The following is a 12115-nucleotide window of genomic DNA, read 5'->3' as shown; positions in this document are numbered from 1 at the left end:
CGCGATCGCACTTCGTAAAATATGAAATTAATGGATTGATTGGATACAACTTTATAATCTACATGCGCCATACTACAGTTTCATTACGACTTTTCAACGAGAGAGGTTTTATCTTGTCTTGAGTGGCCATTGGATTCTAATTTGCTTTCCATTTAAAATCAGGTTGCTTCCAGCCGAATTTCATGAACCTTGATACGGCAGCTTTAGCCATAGACTTTCTTATTATTTATTTGGTCAAGGCCTAGTTTGTACAGTTTTATAAGATCATTTTAAGATTGCTGATGTAATTACCATACCAACTCTTATTTCTTCGCAAACATTTTAAATGATTTTTAATTGTCATTTAAGAACTCATGATTGCACATATTGTATAATATTCGTTCTAATTTTTATTCTCATTTTATATACTTTTTCTTATATCGACAATCAGGATCCTGATTTTTACCTTTAGCATGAGTGTAAAAAAAAGGCTGATGATGCCCTTTTAAAAGGCGAAACATGTCCCTTTTGACCTTAGTTTAATAGGATGTAAGTCCTAACTTTGCAAATATCATTTGTATTGAATAGGTTGACTAATAAAATTTTGATAATCTTAAATTGATGAACGTGAGAGTACTCGCTGTCAAGGTTCCGGTTGACCACGTCTGCCCACCTCAGGGGAGAATCGCCATATTGTGCACCAGGAACATCGTAACTCTTTCATATCTGCGCCTGCCATCCGACAGCGGTTAATAGACTCCCTTCAACATTCTGTATCATCCCACACTATTGGTTAGACACTAGCAGCAGCCTGCTGTTAACACAACACTACAACACAAACGTCTGCATTTGGAGTGGTGCCTTGACTGGGAAGCATGGACTGCTGTTGAATGGTGTTCACATTGTGTTCAGTAATGAATTGTGGTTCTGCACTACCCCATATGACCATCAGCTCCAAGTATGGCGGCGACCTGGGGAAAGGTCCCAATCTTCCAATGGTTTGGAGAGGCACAGCGGTATTACTCCTGGCATCATGGTGGGGGGGATCCATCAGGTATGACCTCAGGTCATCGCTGATAGTGATTGAGGGAACTCTGGCAGCACAACGGTATGTCACAGACATCTGTGTCCTCGTGTGTTACCTCTCGTGCGACAGTATCATGGTGGCATTTTTCAACAGAACCTTGCTTGTCCACACACGGCATGTGCCTCTATGAACTGTCTGCATGATGTTGAGGTACTTCCGGGTCCAGCAAGATCCCCAGATTTGTCCTTGATAGAACATGTGTGGGACCAGCTCGAACATCAACTCTGTCCCATTGCCACTATCCAGGATATCAAGCACCAGTTACAACAGTTGTGGGCCAGCTTGCCTCAGGAGAGAATACAACAGATTTGACACTTTTCTTAACTGAATGAGTGCATGCATCCAAGCCAGAGAGAGTGCAGCATCATACTGATAAGTGGGTTCATACTGCCATGTTCTTTGTAAATTTGACTTGATTTTGTGATCACTGAAATAACATCACGTTACCCTCTCAACGCGTAAAGTTTCATTTTGTTTTCTCCTGCCCTTCTGAATGCTTTGGTTTTTTAGTCATGCAGTGTATAATGTTTCACCAACTCTAATTCTCTGAGTTCTGTTTTCTAAAAAATGTAGCCACCCATTTAATTACTCTTTTGTCTAGTCCAGTAGCCCTCATTTTAGTCAGTAGTCTCCCATGATATCTTTCAAATGTCTGCCTTATCAACTTTTGATGGTAGGTTCTGCGCCTACCATGGTTGTAATGGGTAACGGGGAATCAAGGTTCGATTCCGAAGAGGGAGCCTGAGAAACGGCTACCACATACAAGGAAGGCAGCAGGTGCGCAGATTACCCACTCCCGTCACAGGGATGTAGTGATGAAAAATAATGATACGGGACTTATCCGAGGCTCTGTAGTCGAAATGAGTACATTTTAAATCCTTTAACGAGTATCCATTGCAGGCCAAGTGTGGTGCCAGCAGCCGCGGTAATTCCAGCTCCAATAGCGTACATTAAAGTTGCCTTGGATAGTTCAGTAGCGATATAATCTATTTGACCTCCTGAATCTAAAATATCTGTTATATCTTGCCCAAATCCTACAAGTTGAGCCTCGCTGGAATAACCTTTCCTAAAGCCGAGCTGCCTTCTATCAGACCAGTTAGTAATTACAAACATATCTGATATAACCAGAAAGAATGTTTTCCCAGAGTTTACATGCAAGATATGTCAAGCTGACTAGCCTGTATTTATGTACTTAATGTTTATCATCCTCCTGTCTTTGTAAAATACTTTTGTTTTAACTAATTCAAGCTATTTTTGTTGTTTAGCTGATAAAGAAAAATCACTGCGGAATGTTTCCATGAAATTATTCCACGGTTCATATGGAAATCTGAAGAGCACTCAAGAATGGTGGGAACTGACTGAAGATTGTCAAGATGACAACTACCGAAATTACTTGAAAAATATTCCAAAGGAAGACTGTGATTACCTCGTTTTATATACTTTTAATGATAAGGCATTCCCAGCAACACTCAATTTTCTCTCCGGCGGAGGGTAAGTCTGTAAGATAAGGGTATATGTATGCGTATATGCAGTATTATATAGAGTTAATTTTAAATAAGTTTGAAATTTTAGGAAGTAATTGGGGATATTATTCCATTTAGATAAATAATTAATGGTTTAACCTCTTTTCCAAAAGAGAACTTGGTGAAGTTGTTATATTTTATTGTGAATTCTTATCATCACTACATAATGGACACCAGCATTGAAGTACAGTTTCCGGTGGCTAATTATGCATGTGCCCATTTCACCCCTGCGTACTGCTTGGGCATAAAGCATTTGCCACGATATGATTGATCATGCTAGTCATGGCACAAGGTGATGTGTTCTCCCTCAAGCTCGTGGTGTTATGTCTAACACTGTTGCAGAATGATAGCTTCAGGAGAGATTGCTGATTCAACAACATAATTATCTTTTGATGAACTTCTTGAAATAAGTTTTAAATGTGAAAACAATCAACTGAAATGCAAAAAATGTGCATAGAGATTTTCAGTAAGGAAAGTTGCCTCCCAACTCCTACTTTTCTGGTCAGAAAAAAATTGTAGATGGGGAAATTGTAGGAAATGGTCTGAATTAAATCTTTTGTCTTAAATATTTTTTGTAGGGTCTTTTAGTTTACTCAGAAAATGATTATCTAAATTTCACCAAGGTCTTCATACATGCCAGCATAGAATGCAGTATTTTTGGTTTCCATTATTAAACTGTGTCGGTTTTATTAAAATATATTGAACATGGTGAAGGTCATGAAAATGATACTTTAATTGGTTATAGCCCTTTCAGACCTGAAAGAAAACTGGAGGTGTGAATTTTTGTTTGTACGTCAAGAACTGACTAAAATGCTCCTCAATACACATATTAATAGTTTATTTTACAAAATAAAAACTAACGTCCGAAAAACAGGACCCACACAATTGTGCGTATCAAAATTCAAAACCTCGTATCACGTACGATGGTGTAGCTTCAAAATTTACGTTCACTAACCAATGTACACACTTCATTGAATATATTCCGGTATTCAGTAAAGCTTCTAGATTAATATAAACGCAGTAAATAAATACTTACTTTCGGCACTACTGCTTCCTGCCATCTCGCCGATCAACTGTGCTTTTTAAACTCTTCTTCCTTCGCCCTGGCGGTCAAGCGCATACTAAAATCAATTGAAATACACGCCACGTGTCCTGCACAATCACTGCAGTCCGGTGTAGCGCTGAAAAAACATCAAATACGGTCAGGGATAACTAAAATACGAACCCGCACAATTGTGCGTACTCGGTCTGAAAGGGATAGAATGTCCCAGTGAGCTAGTGGCTCAAGGAGGGACTGCCCTTTAATCTATTCAGTTGAGGAGTCCCATTGGGAGGCTAAAATAAAATGAGGTGATGATGATTGTTAAAAGAGGCAGTGAGCCCAACAAATGTAAGATTTCTATACTAATCTAAAACCTGTAATCTTAAAAAATGTAATAATATTGTTAGGAAGTAACCTCTAGCAGTTATAGGCACAGATCTATCCAAGAAAGTACTGTAGTATGCATCAGTGTTTCTCAACAGACACATAGTCCGACTCGTTGGCTGAATGGTCAGCGTCTGGCCTTCGGTTCAGAGGGTCCCGGGTTCGATTCCCGGCCGGGTCGGGGATTTTAACCTTAATTCCAATGGCCCGGGGGCTGGGTGTTTGTGCTGTCCCCAACATCCCTGCAACTCGCACACCACACACAACGCTATCCTCCACCACAATAACACGCAGTTACCTACACACGGCAGATGCCGCCCACCCTCATCGGAGGGTCTGCCTTACAAGGGCTGCACTCAGCTAGAAATAGCCACACGAAATTATTATTATTAACAGACACATATTCAGCATATAATCCCTACACTGCTCATCTCCCCTCTCCTTCTGCCAGCCAGCTGGGATCTGTAATAGTTATTTTATCAAGAATACTACACAAGATTATTTTATTATGTAATTGAACTCTGATTATTGGTACAGATGAAAGAATGTGTGAGCCAACAATTTACATAATATGAAGTTTGAAATCTATGTAATGTATGTAGCCGGGCTGAGTGGCTCAGACGGTTGAGGCGTTTGCCTTCTGACCCCAACTTGGCAGATTCTATCCTGGCTCAGCCTGTGGCATTTGAATGTGCTCAAATACATCAGCCTCGTGTTGGTAGATTTACCGGCACATAAAAGAACTCCTGCAGAACAAAATTCCGGCACCTCTGCGTCTTCGAAAAACCATCAAAGTACGGTTGTTAGTGGGATGTAAAGCAAAATAACGTTATTATTGTTATATGCATGTATGTTCAACCCTTATCCATTTCTCTACAGGGTTGGGTATGAAGCAGAGGAGTTAATGAGGTGAAATCAACGAGATATCTGATAGTAGGAAAGGAGAAAGTGAAACCCAGTGCCAGCACATAGCCTACTCCTGTCAAATAACACAGATGGGTCTTCTCAAGGCTTAACTTCTCCATCCGACGCATGAATCACTATCAACCATGTCATATACCTTCGCTCCATATGAACTCTTTTGAAGAGGTTTCAAATTGAATCCAGGCTTTTGGCATGCAATCTAGTAATTGGAAATTGTATACTGCCACCTCTTCTACCCTGCTTGCCAACATTCAGATGGTGATTTTTTTTTTACTTATGGTACTCGAACCATATAACCAGTGTCAGAACATATAAATTTCATGCCTTAACTATCATGACTGCTGAGCAGGCTATGAAGTTTGAAATGATTTGCACAAATTATTTCTGTTAAAATATAATGCTCAACTTGGAAAATGCTCTTATACTGTCATAAAGGGCATACCACCTCGATCACCTTCTGTAAGGTCTAAACTTGTTTCAGATTTATCCTCTGTTGGCCTTATACTTTTTAAAAGGGAATGCCATGTCTTTAATCATGGCCTAGGAAGGTTGAAACAGAGCTAGCTCAGATTCATGAGTACACAAGAAGAGCTGTCTAAAATTAGGCTGGCACCGGACACTGTTGTGAAAGCCATGTCACTTCACTATCTGGAGGCGTGTCTGGAGAAGCCTTTAATTGCTGTATGAGCTTTGGGATTGTTACCCAAAGGCAGATTCCTCAGATACAATTCAAGCTTCCTATTTCATAATTTTAAACAACCATTTCAATTCAGAACTTATTGCCCTTCATAGTCTTCCCTTTTTATGAAAAAGAAAGTTATACCTATGGGGTATAAAAATGGCTTTATAGTAACTGGACAGACATTTACTAAAAGTTATGTACTCTAATGTTTTGAGATAATTTCTGTATTAGGAGTTCATTATTTCAACCTGTGCTGTTATCAAAAATGCTGGCATGTGGAAACAAATAACGGTGGGAGAACATATCAATAGATATCCTGCTATACAACCAATGGAATGCAGGTAGCAGTAGAAGGTAGGTATGACTTCAAAGTTCTCAAGACCCACATGTCAATTATATCTATACGATAAAGACTTTAATTTCCATTAGCCGAATATTAAAGAATGTGTAGTTGGTTTTTTTTCTCCGTGGATGTTTTTATTGAAGTTTAATTGGAAAAGAGTGATGGCTATGATGGAAGAAATACAGATTTTTGTATTTCAGCTCCAACTTTTTCAATATATTAAAAAAAATTACTATTGATTTATTATGAACAAATCGCAAGTAAATTCATGTATATGATTCAAATATTAAAATGCCACTTCTGATTCGGCCTCTAAGTGTGAAATCGGAGCATTACTTCATAAAAGGCAATCTGGAATATTTTCAGTATAACCTTGACCAGGGTTTATTTCAGCATAAAATATGAGCTGATGTTTTCCCGAAAAGCTTTCAGTGACATAGTTGGATATAAAAATACTCCATAAGGGATAGCCACCTTTGCTAAGGCCTACTATTATATATTAATTAATCAGTCAAGATATTACAAATTACAAGGACTGAAATTTAAGATACCTAATGATTATTTACAAATATAAAAATGATCTTTTTATTTACTGATGCTGAATTTTTAAAACCACATTAATAACATATTAACATTTTAGCTATAGGTCTTGTAATGTACTCTGAGTAACGGTACATGCTATACAAATCTTTAGTACAGAGCTAAAATTTTGCAGAACTACCTGGATGTGTGCTAGGAACTTCTTCCTTTCTAGGGAGTTTCTATGGAGTTGATGCTCCTACCAACACAATAAGATTGCTCCACATTGATGGCTATTTCCATGAATATTGAATTTTCACTTCGTAGTAAAGCTTTTGGTTAGTTTGCTATGTTGTTATGTTTGGTTGTTTTGTTACGAGTTCATCATACACAGATGTTTAAAATGGCACAATATGACCTGGAAGTAAATTAGGAAGATTTTCTTTTCCTGATAATTCATTAAGCTACCATACCATGTTATTTTACTCTGCTGGCTATCATTCATTCAAATAACCTTCATCAGACCTATAATGAGAACTCTCTGACTTTCAGACAATAGCATCAGTTCTGTGGTAAGCACTTCAGCCAGCAGGAGCAAGATGGCATTTGACCAAAGCTTAATGGTTAAATATGTTTCCCGAAAGAGAAAGAGATTCATAGTTTTATTCCATGTTGTACTGTGCAGTTTCTAGTTGTACTAATTACAGCAGAACCTTGATTATACATTCCCGGAAACTACATTTTTCCAAATTATTCATTCATATTACGTGGTTACAAGTAATGAAAATCATTTTATTTTCCGTATTGAAAGAATCTCAATAATAATATAAGAAAATTTATTGGACTCCAACCTATTCAATACATTACAGGATGTTAACATTTTTAGTTTAACGTTTAGTTTAGTTTAACGTCCCGTCATTGCAGTAATTTGAGGAAGTACTGTACTGTAGGCTACTGGAAAATCGATCGGCGGTGAACTTGCATAAGGGACCATCTTAGCATCGCATTCAGGTGGTATTGTTGAGAGAATCTTTGGAAATCGTAAAGCAGAGTGTGTCCACAACAATTGGAAGGAGACAGAGCGCATTTCAACAGATCTACTTGAAGATGGAGAGTTTTGTCAAATGTTCGTACTTGCAAAACTTCTACATGATGTCCAGTGTTACATGTTTATTTTCGAGAGTATCGCCGAACAGGTTTTCGACACTTCCCTCAGGACACTGTGTAGACCTAGTCACTGGGCTTTCAGTCAGTAATCGAAGCCTCTCCTCCTTAAGTAACGCAAATTTAGTGTTTTAATATTATCGGTACATAAAGCCATGGGTGGTTTTGGGATTGCCTATCACTGTTTTGGTCCTAATATAAGATTGGAAATTTCATTATTTTTGTTTATAGTGTTATAAAAACTGCAGTTGTTTTATTTGCGCATGTTAAATTTATAAACTTTGTATCCTTTTGCAGTCGTACTGACTTGTACAGCGAGCGTGCTTTCCAGCTGACTCGAGGTCGCGAATAACCGTAATTTCGGAAGTGTTAATGATACTTTTTTCTTTCCAATTTGATTGTGATTAGTGACGGGCAGAATTGAATATAATGCATTTGAGAACTTGAGGATCGATAATTACATTCAAAACCATATTCTCGAGTTCAACATAACCTTCAAAAGTCGAGGTAGGCCTAATTTACGAATTACAAGATTTCCATAAACTGACTGCGAACAGTATACCGGTGACCAAATTACAATGGAAGATTTAAAAAAAAGGGGGGTTTCGCCATCATATTGGGTGCTTTTGTATCTAATGTGCTTTATTTTATTAGATTAGAAAATTAAAAACTTCTTGTGGTTGATTGTTGTTTGGCTTGGCGTTACGTTACGGGGTATTAGATTTTTCGAAGAGTTTAGTTGATCAAAGTTGCTGAACTGAAAGATGTTTTCAGAGGAAACTGACGAAGTTTTCCCTGTAAAACTGAATGTAAAGTTTCGAGATTTTTAAGTCCCATACCGGTATTTTGACCTGGATATGAGGGCTGGTTCCAGGTTCACCCATTCTACGATTATCTTTAACTGAGGAGCTATTTAATGGTGAGATGGCGACCCCGGTTGAGAGCGCCAGGAATAACGGCCGAGAAAACTTGTCACACTGACCGTGCGTCATCTCGTAATATGCAGGCCTTCGGATCGAGCAGCGGTCGCCTGGTAGGCGGAAGGCCCATTGGGGCTGTAGTTTGGTTTGGTTTAGGAGTGTTTGTAAGGTTATAAGAACACATATTTCATTTTTATGATATTTAGCCAAATTGTTGATGGTTCATTCGTTCCCAGATTTTCCGTTTTCCCGTATTGTACATTTTTTTTCCGTGGTCCCTCCAAAAATGGAGAATCGAGGTTCCACTGTACATAGTTGAGTTACATTATTTTGCCCACCAGCTAACATCAAGAATAACTGCTGTGTGAAGCACGGACAGCAGCTAGATGAGCCAAGAGAGACTCGATGAGGTACTGTTTTGTTGATCAGGCGAGGGACGTCGCGCCTGTAAAAGACTTCTATGCCCAATTTGTGAGGGAAGCCATAGAGATAGAGCTGCACCCAGATAACTTCAACAGGGAAGATGGCTTCAAATGATCAAATATATGGAGACCTGTTCTCCAAAAATACATGCATAACACTACCATGGCACAGCATGACGCCCTCCAGGAACTGTCGACAGAGGGCGGTGAATAAGTAACTTCGCTCCCAACCAGCACAGCACAGCGCGATGATACTTCCACATTCTTTCAAGAATTTCTATGATTACTGTCAGAAGCAGAACTTCACATGCCCTGATGAAGGCCAATGTGATTTGGCGGAAAGCTCGGCTTTGTTTTAATAATAAGTGGCTTTAATCCAGTCCTCTGGAGAGCAGAAAACAGGAACTATCAAACATCCAGACTAGCTGGGATCTTATGAAATCATGAGTCCATCACTTCCATCTCACTGAGCAGCTTTGCTACAGCCATGCTAGCCACCACAAATCTCCACAGGTTACTGAACACCATTAATCTTGATCCAACACACCAGGTAGACATTTTGGTCATGTGTACTGCTGGGATTGTACGGTACCATGAATTGTTACAAGGTAGCGGGCAAATGTACTTTTGAAACTCGCAGTCACCACTCAAGTGATAAGAGTATTAGGATAGCTGATTGCACTCAAATAATGAAATTCATAAGTTCATTATATCAGTTAAGAAACTTCCAAACTTTCAATTAATGACACTAATTTCCAATAGAGATTCCCTGTCCAAATATTTTATAATGATTCAATTGTATTACCTTAATAGTTACAATTAAATGAACTCCCTGCTTCATGGCTGAGTGGTCACTGTCTTGGCCTTTGGGCCTTTTAGCCTCGAGTTTACTTCTCAGCTGGGTCAATTACATCAAATTTAAATGTAAAAAAAATATTAAAAAATAATACGTATTGAAAACCATCAATACGGAATGAAATTCATACTGTGCAATCTCAGCTGGGTTGTAGGACATTAACAGTAAACAGCTGATTTCCTTCGGCTCGGACACTGTCCCTAACATTCTTGCAACTTGCACACCACTGTTCTCAGCTACATGCAGTTTTCCATATGTTTCGGATGCGCCCTTCCTCATCGGAGGGTCTGCTTTAAGGGCTGCATGGCCATCATGAGGGACTTCCAAAGGAGCAGTTAAAAGTCTCTAGTGGAAAGTCTTTTCTCATAAACTAGTAATCCTATCCCTAAAGGTTTTACTTTGAAAGAAATTTTTAGTCCATGTTTGCATAACGTGTAGAGGGTTTTGCTGATAACATTTCCAATTTCCTATTGCTTATTAATGGTAACTTTTTAAAAATAGTTGTGGCACATCGGTATAAAGGTACAAACTAAGTCTGCATAGTAATCGGTGATACATCATAATTATTGAAGATGCAAAATTTTGAATGATCATTTGTTTGCACAGGTGGAGAAGAGGCAATAAAAGAAGTGAACTGTATGAACAAGGCAAAGGTGAAACATTGACAGAAGAAACTAGAGGTCTTGGTCTGCCTCCAACACTAACAGTGCTTGCAATTGCCAAGAATTGAACCCGGGTTGTCGTGGTTTAAATAATGTCCAACCATGTGTACCATGGAACACCTTTCTAAATGATACTAATGTGTCAGTACTAGAAAAAATATTTTTATATTTTTTTATCTGAACCATGTGGTGGAATGTAGAAATACACACATAGAGATGTGGCTGCAGTTGGTCCATTGATACTGTGACAGGCTTGAATGAAAAGTTTAACTCTTTATTTGTTTTGTTTTTTAACATTGTCAAACTCATTTGCTGTTGATAAATGGGATTTCTGTAGATTACATTTTTGATACCTTTGTTTTGACAAGGAGGTCACTGATTTTGTATATTACTATTTTTTTCAAAGAAGTTTTCATTTTTTATCATAAAGAGCAAAATTTTGGATTTTTTTTCAGTGTGTACTGTCATTATTCAACTTTTATATATTTTTACATGAGTATGATTAAATCCACATTGATGTGTTTTTGTTAGAATCGTCGGCTTATACCTGGGTATCGTTTGGTTGGCTGGCAGAGTTATCCGTGGTTTCATCTCTGGCTTTACATACAGGATAATGTTTACGGAGTTGCCTAATGTGGATAGGATTTTGCAGGTAATGGTTCTGTGTTTTAATGAATTTCCTTTTACTGTCATTTTTAATGTAATCTTTGTTGTCAGTATCATCGGTCTGTACACGACGATGGTTTTGATTGCCAGTAATATAGTGAGAGGTTTCTTCACTGGAATATCCTACACCATCATGTTTGATGACATGCCCAATGTGGACAGAATTCTTCAGGTGAGAATTTTTAATAGGTAGCGAAATCGTGCAGGCAAGATAGAGGTCTTCACGTTCTGTTCAGCTGTAGATATTGCTTTAGTAACAAATTTTAAAACTTAACAGTTATATTGCTTTATTGTTTTCAACAGCTTATGAATGTTCTAGAAGAATAAAGTGTTTAAATATTTTAAAAGCGTTCTCAAACACTCATATTTTTAAGCAAATTTTTATGCTTTGTCACTCATTCTGATTTTTGCTTCTAACATATACCATGTTATTTAAGTCCAGTATTTCCACCCCTCTTTAGCCTTCTTCACTTGCGATTCTGTTGTACATCTTCTATACATGCGTTACTCAGATTCCTTTGCTTTCCTTTCATTTCCCTTCCTTTCTTTATTTCTCTTTCATCTGTTGTATGTATATATATAATGGCAAGCAGTACCTGTTTATATTTTCTTGCTACCAATATGTAAATGTGTAAATAAAATATGGCTAATGTAGACACTCTTTGTTAATAGCAGAAAGTCAGAATAGGCTTCTAGAGCTAGCTATTAGTGTCTGTCAAGCTAGTCAAGAGTATGCCCTCAATATGAATACCACTACGACTGAATATAAGGTTACATAAAATCATCTTCATGGTCCATATCGCACTTGAACAGTTTCACAATTAAGTATTTTTTTATTTTCCACCTTGTCGATACATTAGTTCCTTAAGGCAAGTGGAACATGTTTCGTATATAAGCATTGATACTTTGTCAATATATGAATTTTTCATCTAAACAGCATTA

At 37.9% G+C, this 12115-nt stretch overlaps 1 protein-coding gene across 9 annotated transcripts in view; it reads left to right on the top strand.

Moving 5' to 3' along the window:
* Positions 1-12115, top strand: part of Piezo (piezo type mechanosensitive ion channel component) — a 555272-nt gene that overhangs the window by 529875 nt on the left and 13282 nt on the right. For 8 of the 9 annotated variants that reach the window (XM_067145104.2, XM_067145105.2, XM_067145110.2 and 5 more), the window contains 2 exons: positions 2332-2557; positions 11039-11159. In XM_067145104.2, the coding sequence (XP_067001205.2) occupies positions 2332-2557; positions 11039-11159 (347 nt within the window). Of the gene's footprint in view, positions 1-2331; positions 2558-11038; positions 11160-11224; positions 11346-12115 lie in introns of all 9 variants that reach the window. The other variant, XM_067145103.2, reaches the window with a different exon arrangement.

This window comes from Anabrus simplex, chromosome 4, assembly GCF_040414725.1.
Source record: "Anabrus simplex isolate iqAnaSimp1 chromosome 4, ASM4041472v1, whole genome shotgun sequence".
Lineage (NCBI taxonomy): Eukaryota > Metazoa > Arthropoda > Insecta > Orthoptera > Tettigoniidae > Anabrus > Anabrus simplex.
Note: the sequence above shows the minus strand (reverse complement) of the source record. Positions and strands in the feature narration are given on the sequence as shown.